Raw genomic sequence first — 20,670 nt, 5'->3', positions numbered from 1 at the left:
GGGTATCTAGTTCCCATCTTGAGGCTCATTTATCCACTCCTCCAGCCAGAAAGCTGAATTATGTGGAAGAACAATGATTTTTAAGTTTGCTGTGAAGTGTTTCACTGTCTCAGTGGCCACTAAGGGAAAGGGGTTCAGAAATAGAATACATCCACCTTTCCTAATGAATCCCAGGCTGGACAAACCTATAGCCCTGGGCTGATGGATGAGTCTGACAAGATAGCTGCATCTTACATGTCTGATGGTGATGGTGCTTCATAAAATTCTAATTCTTAGGAAAACTGAAGTTCACATTTAACACCCAGTGGGGAGTGAACAGCCCAAACGAACTCTGGCTAACGAGCTATTAAAGTTGTGCAACATCAACCTGAAAGGAACTGTCCCAGCAGGCTACATAAAGAAACATTTACCCCTTTCTGTACTTTTTTTCCTTCTTGGTACTGCAGACATCAATCCATCTACATTTAGATTTGCCTCCCTTGGGTAGTATCTGAGTATGTGATGTCACTAACTAATCAAGTTGTAACACACCCTCCACTTTAAAAGTCCTCCCTGTTCTTGTTCTCATCCCAAAACTGCAGTCCCTTTCCCCTCAGACCCATTAAAAATAAAACTTGTAAGTCTTCATTAAATGAAATCCTGAAAGTCTTCATTTTTTGCAACAGAATCCCATTCTTAACAATAGCCAGAAAGGGTTTATAGCAAAATATAACAAAAAAGGCAGAAAAAACAAATTTGTATTTATGGGACCAAGTGAAACCATGAAACCAGTTGTGTTATAAAGCAGTAATGATAAAGATTACCAAATTAATACACAAACACAATTATACAGTCCTCTGAAGCCCCCAAACTCCCAAGAATCCATCAAGTAAAAGGCTGCTACTTTTCAGCACCCAAACAGCTAACACAGGTGAAGCAGGCCAGATGTCAAGCAAATCTGTCAGCCCAACAAGACATTCAGGTACTCCACTGTCATTTAAACTCTACATTTTAGAGCCAGCATTGGTTGAAATATAAGGGCCTGTCATGGAGGTCAGAGAGCACAGACTAAAGTCTTAAAACATCAGTACATCACTGGAGAGACAACCTCGATTGCAGAGCATTCCGTAAAAGTTTTGAAATTAAATGTAAAGACACATTACAAGCTACTGTCCTCTCTGCCCCAATTCATGCAGTTAAGTTCCCCTTGTAAGCAGAGTATGGCATACCTTTGGAAGAGGATGTCCCAAGAGAAACGACCTAAACAGCCACTATTTACTCTTTTCTTTTTAGATGTCCTTGTACCAAAGGCGCTTTGAGCCATTCACCTGGCACTTCCCAAAACATACTTGCCTAAGGGCCAGCCCAAGAACTCTTGCAGTTGGAAACAAAGCACACTACTTTGTAGCCATCTTCCAGTACACTGTTTGCCCCTTGTGCCTTCTCACAGCCTAGCACTCCTTCAGACTTATGGGCACAGTGGAAGCTAAAGGGTTGTCTCAATAATTGGGAAGAAATTACTTTTAGGGGCTCCTATTTTTTGACCACATTCCCCAAAATAAACATTGTAGTTTGATTAAATAACCTAACAGTGCCATGACCTCACCAGCACATTAAAAACCAGTTTTGATAAGCTGTCACTGTGTGAAACAAAAATCACAGGTTTACTTCATGAGTATTACTTCAAGTGACTTTTTTTTCTGTAGTGAAAAGTCCCTTAAATGCTGAGACTTCAAAATCAAAATACAGAATCCCCTCACGAATCTACTACATTCCAAGTTAACAGTAACTTGTCCATGACTTCCAAACATACCTTTCCACGTAGATGTACCTATGATCTGAAGCGCAGCTCTCCCCATTTCCCAGTCACTACGAACGGAAATAACAAGACCAAAAAACAAAAACAAAGCAAAAAAAAAACTAGCTTATCATCTAAATCCAAAAGCAAGTAGTAACATTTCTCTGTAAAACAAGGAGAATGACCCCAGCCAAAAAAATCTTTATGTTCCTTTATTGGAGCAAGATTCCTGACCAGTATACAGTGATGTATTTGCTACAGAGACCTGTGCAGAAATTACATACTATCCATCTAGACAGGTTTTCGTTACACTTTGCCTACTGATGGAATAGTTCCATTTATAAAGTTTTTATACATCAAAAAGCTTTGAATTTGACCAGGCGGTCCATTAATTCATCTCTGAAAAAGCTAAGTGGCATTTAATTTTAGCTACTATATTTTACAGCATTAAAAAGCTTATGCATTAGGTAGCTTCTCAAAATGTGATTTATGCACAATGGCATTTAGCAGACAGAGCAGAGTCCATCATCTCCCCCAGATTACACAGACAGGTCTCATTTGAGAGCTATATGCTAAAAGAGCTGGTACTTTGAGACAAAAGTACTCCTAACCTGAGTTTCTTACCACCAATACGGACTTCTTACTCTGAAAGCCTGTCTTTTCGGCCACATTTTACAGTGCCAGTGAAGACATGCCAACAATCGCCCTGTGTATTAACTCGGCAGTAGAGCACCAGGTCTGTCTGATGGTGGTGGCAGGCACTATTATATCCAGGTAAATAAAAGCCCATATTTTGAAATGCCAATTTGAGATACAAATCAAGGGTACAACATATTCAGAACTGAGTTTTCAGCAATCTGATATCCCAAATGATGTGAAAAATTTCAGAAACTGATGTCAAACTGTACCCATGATGGGTTCCCAGCTATGGAGACATTAATACATTGATTCAAATCCCTTTACTCAATCAACATAGCCCTGAGGTCATCCTGCAAAGTGCATATCAAAAAATACGAAGTTAAGGTGACAAAGTTTGACAGTAACATTATACAAGTCAAACTTAGGAAAGTCATATTAAGTATATCTGTTCTGAGAGAAAAGCATCAAATCCTTTGTGTACACATTTAGTTTTATTGTAACAAAGCAACTTGTACACTTTTAACGTTTAAAACTGAGCATCATCTTTCCTTTCCAGTGAAACAAAAAGAAAAATTTAAAAATAAACAGGAACAAAATTACAATAGAGAATGTCAATTGCAAATAAGATCCTACAGGTTCTGCTGATTCTCCCATCGAGTGGCAGGGCTCAAGTCATCATTAGGAGAGAATTTTATTTTAAAAGTGTCATCTTAAACTGCAAGGATGTCCGTTAAACATCACAATTAAACATGCCAAAGGAGAAGCCATGTTGTCAAAATGCCCACTTAACCCACCCAAACATCTCAAACCCACCCTTTGCTGACCTTCTATAACCCCATTTTTTTAAGTTTTTTTTTCTTTTTTTAAACAAGAGAAAGTAGACAGATACATGTTGGTAAATGCTAACTGTCCATATTCACATAGAGACACAGTGTAATCTCTGAGCCCAATATACAGAGAAAGGAGGAAAAAAGCTAGAATTCTATGCACTACTACACAGGGGCCTAGCACCCTCCAGCTTCCAGCAGAGCTAAGGGAGCAGAAGGTTTTTCTTTTTTCCCACAGAGCATGGTGGTGTTGATTCCATAAAGTTTTTGTTGAGACAGGAAGGGATAAAAATGAATCTGGAACAGAAAGGGGTAGAGATTCTTTTCCCACTGAATTCTGCTCAAGGTATTTCCCTCCAAAATAAGTTGTGAGCCATGGTATAAAGGAGAAAAGAGACCTCAAAAACAGGGCAACTGAGCACAAGAGGAGAAGGAGAAAAAAAAAAAAAAAGACTGCAACTTGCTCCCAGGGACTGGAGAAAATTAAAAAAGGAAGGTAGGAATCCATCAGTGTTCCATTAGTCATCTTCTCCTTCATCTTCCTGTAAGAAAAAAAAGCAGGCAGTTAATCTTTAGGGTTAATTCTAAGGTCAGTCCCCAGTAGTCATAATTCTAAGGTCAGTCCCCAATATTCATACGGACCATGACGGACTCCACAGAACATGACATGCCAAGGGAAATTAATTTTATGAATCTCCACCGTGGTCCCTTGGTATGTGCGAGGGATGGTTCAGAAGCCCCTCCACATACAAAAATCCTCGGGGGGGTGAGGGGGAGGAACTTCCTTGGCAGTCCAGTGGTTAAGACTCCATGCCCACTGTAGGGAGTACAGGTTTGATCCCCGGTGGGGGAACTAAGATCCCGCATGCCGCTCAGCATGGCCAATAAACAGATAAAGATATATAAATTTTTAAAAATTAAAAAAAATCCTCAGGATGCTCAAGTCCCTTAAATAAAATAGCACAGTACTTGCATGCAACCTACCCACTTCCTCCCACATACTTTTAAAATTGTCTCAGATTACTTATAATAACCAATACAATGTAAATAGTTGTGAATACAATGTAAATAGTTGCCAGCACTTGGAAAATTCAAATTCTGCTTTTTGGAACTTCCTGGAATTAAAAGAAAAAAATCTGCTGTTGGTTGAATCTGAAAAATGGGAACCCACAGATACAAAGGTCGAACTATACATCAGTCTTCATCAATTCCTTTTTTTTTTTTTTTTTTTTACCCCGGGCCACACAGCTTACGGGATTTTAGTTCCCCGACCAAGGACAGGACCTGGGACCCAGCAGGGAAAGCGCCCGGGTCCTAACCACTGGACCACCAGGGAGTTCCCCAATCTGTATCCCAATCTGATTCTTGACTGTAAGACCCAGTGATGTTTCAGACAAATTAACTTTTCAGAAGTAACCAAATCAGACATCTTTCAGACCAAGTAATACAAACCAAAACCCACTCTATCCCAATATGATCGTAAGAATTTTATAGTTTGTCCAAAACATGCGTATTTTTGTTACTTGGGAGATTTCTCAGAATTTGAGCAGCTGCACTGTCCACAGCACTTTCATTAAGTACTGGCTAGGGAATGACATAATTGAACAGTTATAAGAGCTAACCACAAAAGCAGAACTAATTGCATCATTAATACAATGAGCTTATCAAAATTTTCTTCAACCTTGGACGAAACAGCCTATCTTTTCTACAAGTCTTCCCACAATTTGTTGAGTCAGTTCCACTATACAATATAAATAATCTTCAAAGTAACATGGTGAATTCTTTGAAGATTTTCTTTTTGGATTTAACCAAATCTTTTTACCTCTCCTTCCTCCCCCTCATCATCATCTTCATCTTCTTCACCTTCATCCTCATCCCCTTCTTCATCAATATCTTCCAATCCTTCTTCCTCTTCATCATCATCATCATCTTCTTCTCCTTCCCCTTCCTCATCATCCATGTCCGGAACCTAGGGGAAAAAACACACACAAAAACCAAGAGTTACCTTAAGAACTCATTTTCAAACAAATGAAACAAGTGCAACCTTGAATAAAAGAACACTCTCAACTCACCAAGTAGTACTGTAATGGATTTGGCCAAATATCATCTTTGATGACCTCTCCTAACTCATCTGCACCTGCATCAGAATGATCAGTAAACCAGGTGAAGAAGCTTTCTGGTTCCTCATGCTGTCTCTTCCTGCTGGCTTTATTCTGCGTTTGACTTGAACGTTTTGTCAAATCCTAAATGAAGATGGAAGAACTTTTTTGACATAGGCTCACTACACCTTAAATCCCTATAATTTAAATAAGGTTTTAACCCAAAAGCAGAGCAAAAAATGGACGTTCCATTATCTACACTATTATTCTTATCTAAAAAAAGTTACAAAAAGTACAGCTAATAAAGAGAAAAAGAAGCCCAAGAATTTTAGGTCTACAAAGAATGCCATCAAATTTGTATGTCAAGCTTTTCTTGAAAGTTACCATCTAGACTTGGCTTTCTTTTTTAATTTTAAATAAAATTAGTTCCACTTAAAACAACCACTATCTTAACACAATATAATTTAAAATATATTTACTACTTAAACACAAAGAGGGCTTCCCTGGTGGCGCAGTGGTTAAGAATCCACCTGCCAATGCAGGGGACACGGGTTCGAGCCCTGGGCCGGGAAGATCCCACAGGCTGCGGAGCAACTAAGCCCATGCGCCACAACTACTGAGCCCGCGCTCTGCAACAAGAGAAGCCACCACAATGAGAAGCCCACGCACCGCAACGAAGAGTAGCCCCCACTCGTCGCAACTAGAGAAAGCCCGCGCGCAGCAACGAAGACCCAACGCAGACAGAAATAGGTTTTGGGAAACCGTAAGTCACCAATGTAGAAACCAAAATGATTTAGTCCATCTCAACAAAAACTTGCTCTACAATTTATAAGACCACAAGCTATCGTATTTGGCTTTAACAAAACAGACATTTTTATATTTTAAGGAACTGCATTTAACACGTCACAAAAACACCAAATATTTAATTAAATGGTTCAACTAGATCAAACTATAGAAAATATCACTGCCCAACAACCCCTCAAATACCTTTCCGGATTTCCATTTGATTTCAGTGGACTTTGAAGATGGATCACCACTCTCATTCAGATGAAATTCTTTGGAGAGAACTTTATTTTCAAAGTAAGGGTTTTCATCAAAATACTACAATAAACAGAGAATTAGAAATCAATACAAAACAGCCCTTCTAACCAATACTCAAGTTAATTTCCATAGTGACAAACAAGTTACTGATACTTACAAAATCTATTCTGTAACCTGATTTAATATCTTCAAATTCTGTCACTTCGACTCTTGTCAAATAATGCAGCGCCTCTTCATCCTCCTCCCCAAGCAATGCAGACACTAGATCAGCAAATAGGCCAAACGATTATTAAACAAACATTAACAAACAACTCAAGCAATCCCTTTTAAAATTTCCCAAATTTGGTTTCATAAATCCATTATAAACTGAAAACCAAATGGCTCAGTGTCAGAGCTGTCACTTTCTTTTATCAAGTAATTAAACAGAATCCCAAGTTAGAATAGGATCTCTTCTAAATAGAAAGCATGAATTGCAAGCCTCTCCCTGTTTCAACCTCTGCATGTAATCAACATGGTGGACCAAGTCCTCAACCAAGGTCCCTCCCCTCTTTAACAAGTGGACATCCCACACCCTTTAATAACGCTTTGCCGCAACATACCTTGTGGATGGTTAACAAATGTTGTTACCCAAAAATTTGGGATTTTGGCGATCAATTCCGACCTCTTCTGAAAAAATGGTTGGCGGAGTTTGTTATATTTCTGTTCTACTTTCAAAATCTCCTCACTGGCTTGTTCGTTAAGTCTGAAGCAAATGAAAAGACACGTTGACAAGGACGGTACTTAACAAATACAAAAATTTCTGAGATTACAAAATATTTACTCGTTAGCTTTAGAACAATGCAAAGTACGTATTTATAATAACCAAATCACCTAGATTTTTGTAGCCAGAGACCCAAGTCAAAATTGAGATGGCAATTTGATCAGCTTTACCAATAGGCACTAGATAATTGACAGTTCTTCAAGTGCCCAAACAGCATTTTGGTAACATTGTATATCTATCTACTCCAGTTACCAGGCCAACTTCAATTGTTTCCCTCAGGCAGATCAAGAAGAAGAAAAAAAAAAAAGCTGCGAATCAAGTAACAGAGTTATAAGGCAAGTCAGAGCAACACTGATGCCATAATACTAAACTATCACAAGTCCACACAATGCAACTCAGACAACTTGTAGCCTATGAAAGCAAACCCTGTCTTTACAAGGTCAATGTACTTTAATCAGAAACTTTTTGGTGACAGTAAAATGTTTCACAGAAAAGTAACACTGAATCCTCATATTGATATTTCCAACTAAGTTACAATCATCTCCACTTGGCCAGTAGATACAGATGTATTTGGCCATAGTTTCAATGATTACCAAACCATAAGATGCATGTCAGAAAACCTGAAAGCAAATTGAGAAAAACTTTACCTGTCTATTTCATTTTGTACTTCATCAATATGTTCAATTGCTTCTTGCTGTTCTTTTTCTGCAAAAAAAAGGTGCATGAGACTCAATACTAATTTGAAAATAAATTTAACTGGTTTTCCTTCCTGATGTTAACAGTCTGTGATGTGAGTTATATCAATAAAGCTGTTTAAAAAAAAAACTTGCCTCCTACTACAAGGCATGCTTTCCACGTGTTCATGTGTATAGTTGACATATTACTTTTCAATTAAAAGACTATTCACAAACCATGCTGTTAGACTCTTCAAAATGTTTGACTGTAACGCTTTTACGAGTTCCATTACAAGACCAATTAAAGCTTCTATAATGAGATAAGTAATAAACGCTATTCAGAAATCCTTAAGTTCTCTTAAAAAAAAAATCACATTATATGCCTGCAATAGAGTAGCACCAGCTATTAACTAAAATACGGAAACTAACCCATGACAATAACAAAAATTAGGACACCACCTATCTCCATGGTGGAATCACTTTTTACACGAAGTTGAAAATATTGCTCAGTATCGATCACTCTTAAGACATCAGACACGCCTACAAAGACAGGGAAGGCCCTGGGAACTACCTCACCACCGTAAACACTCGACTTTACCTTCTAAGAATGTGAACCCCCGGATTCGAATCCGACCTTTCTCGCCCCTCCAACCCAATTTCAGGCGGGTTGATCTCAGAGGCGGCCCCACACGACTTTGGAGCACACTTACAGGGAGCAAGCATGCAGTCAGAAACGAAGGGCCAAAGAACAGAAAGGAGGAAAAAGGGGTGTGCTACGGGAAAGGTACCCTTTTGTCCGGTAAAGACCGCAAAACCTACAAAGCTAAGGGGCGTGAAGGGGCCGGATCGCGCGGTTCATTTCCGGCAACCAGCCCGGGTGGTGCAGCCCCCCTGCCGAGAAAGCCTTTACGGAAAAGGCCAGTAGGTTTGCTACAAGCCATTGTAAAGACCCTCCGACACCCCGATCGCCGCGCCAGGATTCTCAGCGCCCTGCCGCGACGAGGTGGCCACCCCACGTGGGGGCTGCCCGGGGCCAGCCAAAGCATCCTCCGAGCAGCCCGGGCCGCGGCGCGGCCGCGTGCTTCCCCGCGCCCCCACCCCGCCCCAGCTCGAGACAGAGGGCCGCGCCGGGGCCGGCCTCCGGGTGGGAGTGCGGGGGCGCCGCCCGCGGGCCGGGCGCGAAGGGGGAGCCGCGCGGAGGCCCGGGCGCGGGGCCGCGTCCGGCCGCACCATGTGGCGGCGACGGCGGCTGATGGGAGCGAGGCATCATGGCGGAGCACAATAAAGAGAGGCTTCTCGGGAGGGAGGGAGGAGGAGGAGAGCGAGGGAGGGGGGAGAGGAAGGGGGGGTCTCCTCCGCCCGCGTCGAGCAGGCCGCAGCGCCCCCGCCTCGCAGCGCCGTCCGCCGCCGCGGCGCCACCCGGCCCCGGCCCCGCGCGCACAAAAAGGGCGCCGAGGCGCGCGCCGGCCCGTCCGCCCGGCGCCCCGCGCCCCCCGCGCGCCCCGGGCCCCGCCGGCGGCCTGCGGCCGGGCGGGAGGCGAAGATGGCGGCGCGGGCCGGCCCCCGCCTCGCCTGCTCCTCACCTGAGGTCTCGTCGGCCCCGTCGTGGTTGGAGTTGAGCTCCTTTTTACTGACTTTGGCCGCCGGCGCCGACATGGTGCTGCTCCGCGGTCGGGGGGGGAGCGGGGAGGGGGAGAGAAGGGAAGGCGAAGGGGGCGGGCAGCGGCTTCCCCTCACGCCACACGCGCGGGCGCTCGCTCGGTCCGGCCGCCTCCTCCCGGCGCTCGCTCGCTCGCTTTCCCTCCCCCTGGCTCGCGCGCGCTGCCCTCGCGGCCTGACGACGAGGGAGGGGCTGGGGCTGCGTGCCGGGCCCCGGCCCGGGCTCCTGCTTACGGAGGGGAGGCGGCGGCAGGCGGGCAGGCAGCTCTGCTCCCTCACTCACGCTCCGCGCTCCAGCTCGCTGCTCGATCTCCCCGAGCCGCCTCCTCCTCCACCTCCTCCTCACGGCGAGGGGCGGGCGGCAGGGCGCAGGCGCGCCAGGCCCCGCGCGCACGCCCCGCCTTCGGCCAGAGAGGCTCGCGCCGCCTCACCATTGGCTGGGGCGCCAGGACCAGGGGGCGGAGCCGCGGCGAGGAGACACAGGGCCTGGCGAAGAGGCGGGAGGAAGGAACGCCGCGACGTACGGGGACTGCCCCCCGCGCCGCGCTCCCCTCCCCCGCTTTCCCCTTCTCCAGCCCAACCCGGGACTTTTGCGCGCTACGGGCGCGCGGCGGCCCGAGGGGCGGGGCCTCGCCAGGCTGCGCGCAGGCTCCCAGGCGGGTGCGTCACGTGGTGGCGGAGCGGTTTCCCCTGTCGGCTGGGTGGCGCGGGGGAGAGGGGTGTCTGCAGCCCCCCGACAGCGCAGGCCTCGTAGTAGCCTGGCTTCAGGACACTGGAGCCCAGAAATATATCCACCCTGGGTTCTGCACTCTGGGACACTACTGGGGCGCCCCCTCCTCGTGAGGGAAGGAAGGCGGCACCTCCATCCTATTTCCCAGAGAGGGAAGCTGCCTTCGGAGTCAGGCTTGTTTGCAAAGCCCGAAGCTGCCCAGTCCACTCACAGGGAGGGCCTTTTCCTGGCTCTTAGTCCAAGCTCTGCCCAGCAGGCTATGTGCACTTGGGCAAGTCATTTTCCCTCTATTGGCCTATTTGTTATGAAATTACAAAATTCAAGAAAGGCTGACAAACGGAACGTTGTGTCAGTGGTGATGTTTAAGCAGGGCCACGCTAAAGTGGAAGTCCTCTGAAGGCAAGGAGGTGCCACATTCATCCGCGGGTGCTTTTGACCCAATTCAGTGCCTAATTAAAGGAGCTTGCAAGAATCAGTACAGAGTGCTAAGCGCCAATCCCAGCAACTGCGCCTGCATCGCACAACTTCGAAGATGGAGTCGGCTGTGTTAATTTCATTTCGCTACGTCAGAGAGGACCAACAAGGCCTGCTTTAGAGGCCAAGTCTTGAAACAGGAAGGCCAAGGCATTTCTGTTTAAACTGTGCTTTCCAGGTAACGCAAATGTACCACTCACTGCTCTACTCCTTCCTGCAGGGCCCCAAGACATGGACACAAAAAGTCTGAAATCTCTCCTTGGGTGTTTATAACCAAAACCAGGGGTTGGATTATTTGCCTTCCAGGACTCACATTTTACTATCAGCTCTTAAAGTTCAAGCAGTGTCTTTCATGTTCAAGATAATCCATTGGTGGGTGATCGATAAATGTTAAGTGGCTGACAGTCCATGGGAAGAGAATACAAATGTCTTATTGGGGCTTTCCCCAAAACCCAGAAATTATTCTTTCTTCTCCAAACCTTATTTTTCTCAATTGAGTCCAGCTCAATCCATACCCATCCCAATTGGACAGGATTTTTAAGGGAAGAATTATTAGCACCAATGAGAAGCTGGGAAATGTTTGACAACCAGCTCCCAGAAGAGAAAAAAACACACCAAAAACCTTGATTTGTAGCATTTGCTGATTTCAATGGTGTATAAATACTCCCACCATGGCAAATTTCCTGCTACCACTTTGATGTCACTGAACAGAGATGGAAAGAAATACCAGGCTCCAACTTCCCTGGTGGCGCAGTGATTAAGGATCCGCCTGCCAATGCAGGGAACACGGGTTCCAGCCCTGGTCCGGGAAGATCCCACATGCTATGGAGCAACTAGGCCTGTGTGCCACAACTACTGAGCCTGTGCTCTAGAGCCGTGAGCCACAACTACTGAGCCTGTGTGCCACAACTACTGAAGCCCGTGTGCCTAGAACCCGTGCTCCGCAACAAGAGAAGCCACCGCAATGAGAAGCCCGTGCACTGCAACAAAGAGTAGCTCCCACTCGCCGCAACTAGAGAAAAGCCTGTGCGCAGCAACGAAGATCCAGTGCAGCCAAAAATAAACAAATAAAATTTTTAAAAAATTTAAAAAAACAAACAAAAATACCAGGCTCCAGTGCACTGCTGAAGCATGTAGCATGGGCCACAGGCTGTGATAAATACACACATTTCGTTCTCTTTCAGTCCTCACAAAATACGAGACAGGTATTAATATCCTCATTTCACAGATAAACTCAACTTTTTTTGATACAGGTGGCAGGGCCAAGGCTAATGGATAACAAAGCTCCTGCCCTAAGGACAGAGTTTTTCCATTTTTTTGACATGAATTACAGTAAGAGGTACATTTGATATTAGGACCCAGTACACACCTACACACAAAACAATGCTTACCCTCACTGAGTGTGATGACTATTAATCTTCTATTTTCTTTAAATGCAGGTCACTCTCCACTAAAATGATTTCATGACCCACAAATGGGATGAAACGGTCTGAAAAACACTGTGCTGAAGGCTGCTTTCATACACAAAACAAAGCCTGCTCACCGGTTGGTACCAGTGACCCAGAGCATCTCCTAAGTGCCTGATCTACCAGTGTTTCCCATGTATCTGCAGGGGCTCCAGGGAGCCTTCTAATGCCTTCTGATTAGGCAATGGGCTTCAAGGCTCCCACCCCAGCCCTTAGGACCATCCTGTTCTTCCAGACCTTTCCCACAGCACTTCTCAAGATGAATTCAAGGAGCACACACTAGGAAGTGGAAGAGAAAGAGAAAGCAAAAAGCCAAGTTTCAGCAAACAAGGGAGTGGCATGGACACACTAAGAGATAATTCACCCACTGAATTATTCTCTGTGGTCTCTCTCCCCTCCAACATTAGGAGCTCTGCATTCTCTCCTTGGCCTCTCACCTCACTCTCAGAATTCCTCTCTCTTCTCCTTCCCAGCTTCCTTTGAAGGAGGAGAATCCCACAGCTTAAAGATTGGAACAGAGATGCTGGCATTCCCTAAAATGCAGCAGTGTCCCAGGATGAACCACCTTGGAGGGACTGTGGTTGCACCTTGCCGTCCCTTCTGGTCCTGTTAATTCTCCCAAGAAGCTAAACAGGAGGCGACCAGAAGGACTCATCCACATTTTGCTGCTCACAAGTGGGAAAGAGTTTACTATCCGTCTCAAGAGCACTGATTATGAGCCAATTGCTGTCTTGTGTTTCACTTCCACTTAAGCCTCACAGCAAGCCTAACAGATACTATGGAGCCCATTTTACAGAAGAGGAAAGAAGCACAGGTTATGTCACTTGCCCAACAAGGTCACACAGCTGGATGCAGCCAGGTTTCGAGCCCTGTCCAGCTTTACCACATCGGGATATTGGCTGGGCAGGAGGTCTTTGCATCTCATTTGGAAGGGGATGGACTGAGACCCATTAAATGTAAACTTTCCACATCACCCAACAGATCCACAGGAGCTCTGCAATGAGGGCTCCTCATCCAGTGCTCCTTCCATGAGCAAATGTGGACCTCAGCCAAGTGAGCAAATTAGGAAGATTCGTGGACTCCAAGCCCCTCCCCTCTGTGCTGAGCCAGCCCGCTGTCACTTCCTGGGGCAATGCTGTCCTGCCTTCCAGGACCTATCCAAACTCACCCTCACCCCCTCCAGCTGCCCCCCTGCCGCGAAGGCCCCACCACACCCGCAATCTATCCGGGAGGCCTAATCACCAGAACAATGCACTTTGTGCTTAACTCCAAGCTGTGTGTGTGCAAAGCACAGCCCTCACCTCCAAGTTAAGTGTTAATGGGGGGGGGGGGCAGACATGAAACCAACAATTAGAATGTACAGGCCAGGCTGGGGTGGCTCTGGGTGCTGCAAGGGCAGAAGGGGGCTCCTAACACACAGCAGCTGTTGCTCAAAGGAGAATACCTGCAAGGAGTGACTTTTCAGCAGGAAACTGCAGAACGAGTAGGCATGCACAGGTAGGGAGAGGAGAGCGATCCAGGCAGAGGACAGACAGGCTTCCAGGCCCCGAGGTGAAAGAATGGAGCCCCAGGAGGTGAAGAGAGGTTAAAGGTGCCGGAGGGAGCCTGAACCTGGAGAGGTCGGCAAGGACCAGGTGGGCAGTGCCCCGGAAGTCTCTTAGTCTGTACCTCGAGGGCAATGGGAAGGCTAGGAAGGGTTTTAAGCCAGGGAGTCACATGATTGGCTTTGCTCTGGCTGGAAGGGAGGAGGAAGCCGGAAGCAAGAGGAGGAGGAGGGGGCGGTAATCCGGGCCAGAGTTATGGGCGGGCGGCAACAGCAGGAAAGAGGTGGACGGATATGAGGTGTTGAGGAACTACTAGGACTCAGGGACCTGATGGCACGTGGAGGAGTGGAGGAGAGGAGAGGGGTCACCTATGTTTCCCCCAGCCTCAAGCTGGCTACTGGTGTCACTTGACCGAGACAAAAGGAATGAGTCTGGGGGCTGGGAGCGTAGGTGTGGGGTTGGGGCCAGGACCGAGCTCACGCGTGCTCCAGGCCTCCCACTTTCACCCCTTCTGGTTCTTCCTTCACATACACCTAATCCATGCACCCCATGCTTAAAATCCTTCAGAGGAATTTGCAGTCATCTCAAAAAGTGTGGGGCAAAAAAAAAGAAAAAATCACCTAGAAGTCAATCCTTGCAAATCCTTTAAATCTCCAATAAAACGTAGTGTCCGGACGTACCTTCCTTCGGCAAGTTCGGAGTAGCAGACGTTTCCTCTGGCCTGGAGGCAGGAGTCCGTCTTGGTTTTTTCGGTTTCTTTGCTTGGGGTGGAAGTGAAGACTGGTGTTTGGGGGCCATGCTGGGAGAAAAGCCAAGAATCCACCCAAGGGAAGAAGCTCGTACCAGGAGCTCAGAGAACTAAGGCTGCCCCAGGTGACAGAGGTTTAAATATGCTCTGGAGCCGCCTGGAGGGGATATTTACGTGACAGTGGGACACACCCCATTCCCCCTCCCCCAGCCTCAACCTCCTACCCACCCTCCAATCAAGATCAACCTCTTTGGGCTTCCCTGGTGGCGCAGTGGTTGAGAATCTGCCTGCCAATGCAGGGGACACGGGTTCGAGCCCTGGTCTGGGAAGATCCCACATGCCGAGGAGCAACTAGGCCCGTGAGCCACAATTACTGAGCCTGCGCATCTGGAGCCTGTGCTCCGCAACAAGAGAGGTCGCGATTAATGAGAGGCCCGCGCACCGCGATGAAGAGTGGCCCCCACTTGCCGCAACTAGAGAAAGCCCTCGCACAGAAACGAAGACCCAACACAGCCATAAATAATAAATAAACTTAAAAAAAAAAAAGTATAAGTATAGATTGGATGGTAGTATTATATCACTGGTCATATCTTGATTTAAAAAAAAAATCAACTTCTTTTACTTTCTCTTTGCTTTTCTCTCTAAGGGCTTTCAGCAGTGGGGGGGGGGTGTGTGCGGGAGGGAGGTGTTTTCCTTGGGCGGGGAGCAGTTCTGTGCTTTCCGGGACCCTCCTGGTCTTGACTTGAAGCACCAGTGGCCCATCCCCGAGTCCTGTCTCAAATATTCTCTGTAGGCAGCACTGCCCACATTGAGAACTGTACTCTTCTTTTTTTCCTCTGGCCTCTTAGAAGATTTAAACGTGCTCTTGTCTCACCTCAGCCTGGAACATTCTTCAGTCTCCCCACTCCCACCGCCTTGTCTGGCTAACTCCTTCCCAACCTCCACATCTCAGCTTGGAGAGATAAATGAATGTTAAAATAAAGGAATCTGGGACTTCCCTGGTGGTCCAGGGGCTAAGGCGCCACGCTCCCTGGTCAGGGAACTACATCCCACATGCCGCAACTAAAAGATCCCGCATGCCGCAACTAAAGATCCCGCGTGCTGCAACGAAGATCCTGAAACTAAGACCCAGCGCAGCCAAATAAATAAATAAATATTTAAAAATAAAATAAAGGAATCCCAGCCAAGTATTAGAAAGCAAGAGGAAAAGCAGGTACCCTTGAGAGGACTTGGGACAGCCGTTCATTCTTCTCTCATTTCAGGTACGATTAGAAGGTTAAGAGTTTGAAGAACCTGTAGAAGGCATGTTGTCTGGGGGTCCCAAAACCCAATGCCTGTCAGGTAACAACTATGAGTAAGGCAAGCAACTGGAATTCACAACAGCTGGAGGAAGGTAGGTTGGTATAACCACTCTGGAAAACATGTGCCGGCTCTATCAAAGCAGAGCCTGGGCTGAGTTACTCTTACCCAGCAGTTCTACTCCCGCCTACATGCTCAACAGAAATGCGTACCTGTGTGCGCCAATATGTGTGATAAATGTGTACAAGAATGTCCATAGCAGTGAGATTCATACTAGCCAAAATCTGGAAACAATACAGATGTCTACCAACAGCCGAATAAATAGGTTGTGAGATATTTATACAACGGAACGTGATAAAACGATGAAAACAAATGAACTACAGCTATGTGCCATCCTGTGAATGCAGCCTACAAACATAATGTTGAGTGAAAGACACAAGACGCAAAATAGGACAGGCTGTGTGATTGCACTTATATAAATTACAAAAACAGACAAAACTGATCTATGCTGTTAGAAGTCTGGAGTGTGGTTACCTTTGCCCTGGGGAGGGACATCATCTGAGGTGGGATTAAGGGCCTTAATCCTTTCTGGTGATGCCCAGTTTCTGGATCTGGGGTTTGCTATACCAGTGTGTTTGGTTTGTGAACCCCAAGCTGCCATATCTTTGATTCTTCTAAAGAACAGCCAGAGATATACATTTTGTTTTCAATCTTTTTTTTTTTTTTTTGGCTGCACCAGGTCTTAGTTGTGGCAGGCGGACTTCTTAGCTGCGGCATGCAAACTCTTAGTTGTGACATGCATGTGGGATCTACTTCCCCGACCAAGGATTGAACCCAGAGCCCCTGCATTGGGAGCGCGGAGTCCTACACACTGGACCACCAGGGAAGTCCCAGAGATACACATTTTTATATGAAATCTCTGGATTTTTAAAAGTTAGCAACTAGGGCTTCCCTGGTGGCGCAGTGGTTAGGAATCCGCCTGCCAATGCAGGGGACATGGGTTTGAGCCCTGGGCCGGGAAGATCCCACGTGCCGCGGAGCAACTAAGCCCGTGCGCCACAACTACTGAGCCTGCACTCTAGAACCTGCAAGCCACAACTACTGAGCCTGTGTGCCACAACTTACTGAAGCCCGTGTGCCTAGAGACCATGCTCTGCAACAAGAGAAGCCACCGCAATGAGAAGCCCGCTCACTGCAACTAGAGAAAGCCCGCGCGCAGCAATGAAGACACAATGCAGCCAAAAAAAAAAGAAAGTTAGCAACTAATTAAACATTTTAAAACACACTTTGTGGACGAAGTAAAGCATGTCATCAGGCCACTTTCAGCCTATGAGCCATGAGTTTACAACCTCTGAGATAGTGCAATGATTTTCCTTTTTTTTTTCTGTTTGTTTTTTTCCCATTAATTACCCTCTTAAAATAAATCTAAGGCATAAGTCAGTGATGTCAATACTGATAAAAAGCTGGGCTCTTTCCGGAGGAAGACCGAGCACCACCAACATCTCTTACTCCCTCCCATCCCTCCGTTCTCTGACAGCTTCTGAGGGACTTTGGGCTTCTTCTAAGACATTTTGGTTTCACAGCTAGGCAAGCTGAGACCTGAAAGAGGTGATTTACCTAAGGTCATAAGGAGAATAACAGTTAAAACTGGAACCCCAGTTCTGGGGTCATTTTATCACAGGGATGCACTTTCTAACCAGCCTAAGTGTCAGTGTTTACACCTGTAAAATGGATGATAATAATACATGCCTCTTTGTTTTAGGATTTTCAATTAAGGACAAAGAGTCATCTTTCTCCTGTTTTTACCAAAGAAACTGTCCAAAACAACAGCATGGAAAACAAAAACAAAAACTCTCTTTTTGATGAAACTGGGAGTCAGCTAAACCCCAAAGCACAGAATAGGTGGCTGGATGGCCAAAGCAGTGGAAAAGGAACAGGATGTATGCAGGAAGAGAGGACAGATGCCCTAGCTACAGATTTCTGGGTGTATCAGCAAAGGACACTTATGGAAGCTGAGGGGCAAACCCCAAATCCCTTGCTTGTAGCAGCCGGAAGGGATTGTACTGACAGAATGCTGCACCAGCTCAGTTCCTAGAAACAAAGGACAAGGGGGTCAGTGAGGAGTAGCAAAAGCAGCTTCATGAGACCCATACAAATTCCAATTACCTTGAGATTCCCTTTTATTACCCACCAACCTGAGATCCAAAAGTTAAAAACAGCCTACCTGGGAGAAGGCACCTGAAATGGATACAGCCCCTTTGGAGGGCAGTTTAACCATCAGAGTACCTATCAAAAGTGCAAAAGTACATACCCTTGACCCAGAAATTCTCCTTCTATTTTTTATCCTACAGATAAATGAGGTGGCACCTATGCAAGGCAATTCACTGCAACATCATAAAAGTGAAAGATTGGAAACAACCTAACAACTTCTTTGGGCTTTGGGTGACCAAAGGGTATAACCTATACAGTAGAATGAGCTGCAACCATTAAATCAAATAGGGAACAAGAGCCATGGTGAAGTGAAATAAGCAAGGTCCTACCAAGCAGGTAGTATGTTACCATTTGTGTAAAAGGGAGGGTAGAAAAAAAATACATGTTCACTTATTTGCCTGTATACTTGTAACAGCTATTAAAGGACTCCTGTGAAGGTGATAACTCAGCCATCCCTGGGGAGGGGACTAGGTGGTGAGAAATGAAAGGACAGGGATACAGGGAGATTTTTCACTCTTCACCCTGTTGTGCATTTTGAATTTTGAACCTGTGTATCTATTACATTAAAACAAAACAAAGATTACCTGAGCTCTAGTACTTAGAATCACTTACATCACATAAGAACAGCACCCACTTGGTACACGTCAGCTTAAACTCAAACATGCAAGACTCCACCTTTCCTTTCCTCCACAGCTTCCAAAACTTGAACTTCCTGGATTCCCAGAGGTGTTACCAGGCAACTGTGCAACTCTGCTCCATTCCAGAACTGGCTGCAGACAAGGTGGAGGCAAGGCAAATGGCCTCCCTCCACCCCACCCAAAAGTTGACAGGATCATGACAGTTCCATAACCCTGAGGCCAGGCTCTCTCTGGGAACCAGAATTTTCCAAAACATCCCAAACACCCATAGCTGTATAAGAGGATTTCAATAGCATTATCCTTTTAAATGCTCCCATCAACCTTTCCAGGACAGTATTATGTCCTTATTTTACAGATGAGAGAATCAAATCAAATGAAAAATTGACAGCCAAAGAATCTTGTCCAAAAATCAAAAGGATAGGAATAGAAGACTCAGGATTCAAACCAGTGTCTTTCTGGACTTCCTTGGCTGTCCAGTGGTTAAGACTGTGCTTCCAATGCAAGGGGCACAGGTTCGATCCCTGGTCAGGGAACTAAGATCCCACATTCTGCGTTTCTTGTCTTAAATGGGTGCCAGGGCCTGAGGGTCATTTGGTACCTCTTTCATTGCCCTCACACTATTCTCTGGCTCCTTGGTACTTATTAAAAAGTTAATAATAAGGAATTCCCTGGTGGTCCAATGGTTAGGACTCAGCACTTTCACTGTCTGGGGCGGGGACTAGGGGAAGGGGAGGATGGGGGGCGGGGGGGGAGGGGGAAGGTGGGGGGCCGGTTCGATCCCTGGTCAGGGAACTAAGATCTGCAAGCTGCGTGGCACGGCCAAAAAACAAAAAAAAAATTAATAATAGTCTTTAAAAAAAGTTACACCAGTATCCCACCATCAAGAGATAGGAACTACTCTTCGCCCCTTGAGGAGTGTTGATCCAACACAGACTGAGTACCAAGGAATGATTGCGATCATGGACGAAGGAGATATGAAAGGTGAGGTCTATCCATTTGGCATAGTTGGGATGGCCAACAAAGGGGATTGCCTACAGAAAGGGGAGAGCATCAAGTTCCAATTGTGTGTCCTGGGCCAAAATGCACAGACTATGGCCTACAACATCACACCCCTGCGTAGGGCCACAGTGGAGTGTGTGAAAGATCAGTTTGGCTTCATTAACTATGAAGTAGGAGATAGCAAGAAGCTCTTTTTCCATGTGAAAGAAGTTCAGGATGGCATTGAGCTACAGGCAGGAGAGGAGGTGGAATTCTCAGTGATTTTTAATCAGCACACTGGCAAGTGCAGTGCTTGCAATGTTTGGCGAGTCTGCAAGGGCCCCAAGGCTGTTGCAGCTCCACGACCTGATAGGTTGGTCAATCGCTTGAAGAACATCACCCTGGATGATGCCAGTGCCCCTCGCCTAGTGGTTCTTTGTCAGCCAAGGGGACCAGATAACTCAGTGGGATTTGGTGCCGAAAGAAAGATCCATCAAGCTGGTGTCATTGACTAACCACATCCACAAAGCACATCATTAATCCACTATGATCAAGTTGGGGGGATTCTGGTGAAGGGTTCTGAATATCTCCCTCTTCATCCCTCCCAAAATCTGGAATACTTATTCTATTGAGCTATTACACCAGTTTTAAAACCTTCCTCGTGTTATGTTTAAAAAAATAAATAAATTTAAGAAAACCATTTTAAAATTATGCACAGTTGCAGCCTGGAAAACTTAAGGTGGCGCCTTGTAGTATCAATTTTAGGAGCTTTATTTGGTGCATTTAAGGCAACTGGTAATTGCAAAATCTACTTTGCCTGTGTAAGTGAAAAATACAGACTGTTACCTTGTTGGCCCTATGAAATTCTGCACTTGATACTTAGTATATACTCTACCTTCATTACTTCTGGCAAGATGTTCTGCCTTAGCACTCAGTTGCATTCTTTCTCCTTTTCTTTTCTGTTCATTATGCTTTAATTCTGAGGACCATATGATGGTAGAATATATTAAAAATTACAAAAATTTGTATAGGTAAACCAATTCTTTAAGTTGATGGCCAAATGTTATTTTTCATATCATTTATAATCTTCTCACAGTCTATTTAAT

General features: G+C 45.8%; 2 protein-coding genes across 3 annotated transcripts; one reads left to right on the top strand and one right to left on the bottom strand.

Annotated features, from left to right (window-relative positions):
• Positions 1 to 1,972: 1,972 nt before the first annotated feature.
• On the bottom strand, positions 1,973 to 9,848 carry SET (SET nuclear proto-oncogene). 2 transcript variants are annotated; one of them, XM_057548876.1, is made up of 9 exons: positions 9,401 to 9,848; positions 7,791 to 7,848; positions 6,983 to 7,125; positions 6,541 to 6,644; positions 6,330 to 6,443; positions 5,316 to 5,486; positions 5,066 to 5,212; positions 4,305 to 4,358; positions 1,973 to 3,785 (listed from the first exon to the last, which is right to left on the bottom strand). In XM_057548876.1, exons 1-8 carry the CDS (start codon positions 9,471 to 9,473, stop codon positions 4,335 to 4,337), a joined length of 834 nt encoding a protein of 277 aa, XP_057404859.1. In that variant the 5' UTR covers positions 9,474 to 9,848; the 3' UTR covers positions 1,973 to 3,785; positions 4,305 to 4,334. The 2 variants fall into 2 exon arrangements, with proteins under 2 accessions (XP_057404859.1, XP_057404858.1); XM_057548875.1 differs by lacking the exon at positions 4,305 to 4,358.
• Positions 9,849 to 18,609: 8,761 nt separating this feature from the next.
• Positions 18,610 to 20,329, top strand: LOC103010561 (cold shock domain-containing protein E1-like). The gene is made up of 2 exons (XM_057549178.1): positions 18,610 to 18,735; positions 19,474 to 20,329. The coding sequence occupies exons 1-2, from the start codon at positions 18,610 to 18,612 to the stop codon at positions 20,077 to 20,079; spliced, it is 732 nt and encodes a 243-aa protein (XP_057405161.1). The 3' UTR covers positions 20,080 to 20,329.
• Positions 20,330 to 20,670: the final 341 nt, after the last annotated feature.

Source organism: Balaenoptera acutorostrata, chromosome 6 (genome assembly GCF_949987535.1).
Source record: "Balaenoptera acutorostrata chromosome 6, mBalAcu1.1, whole genome shotgun sequence".
NCBI lineage: Eukaryota > Metazoa > Chordata > Mammalia > Artiodactyla > Balaenopteridae > Balaenoptera > Balaenoptera acutorostrata.
The sequence above is the reverse complement of the archived record's forward strand: the minus strand, read 5'-3'. Positions and strand labels throughout refer to the sequence as shown.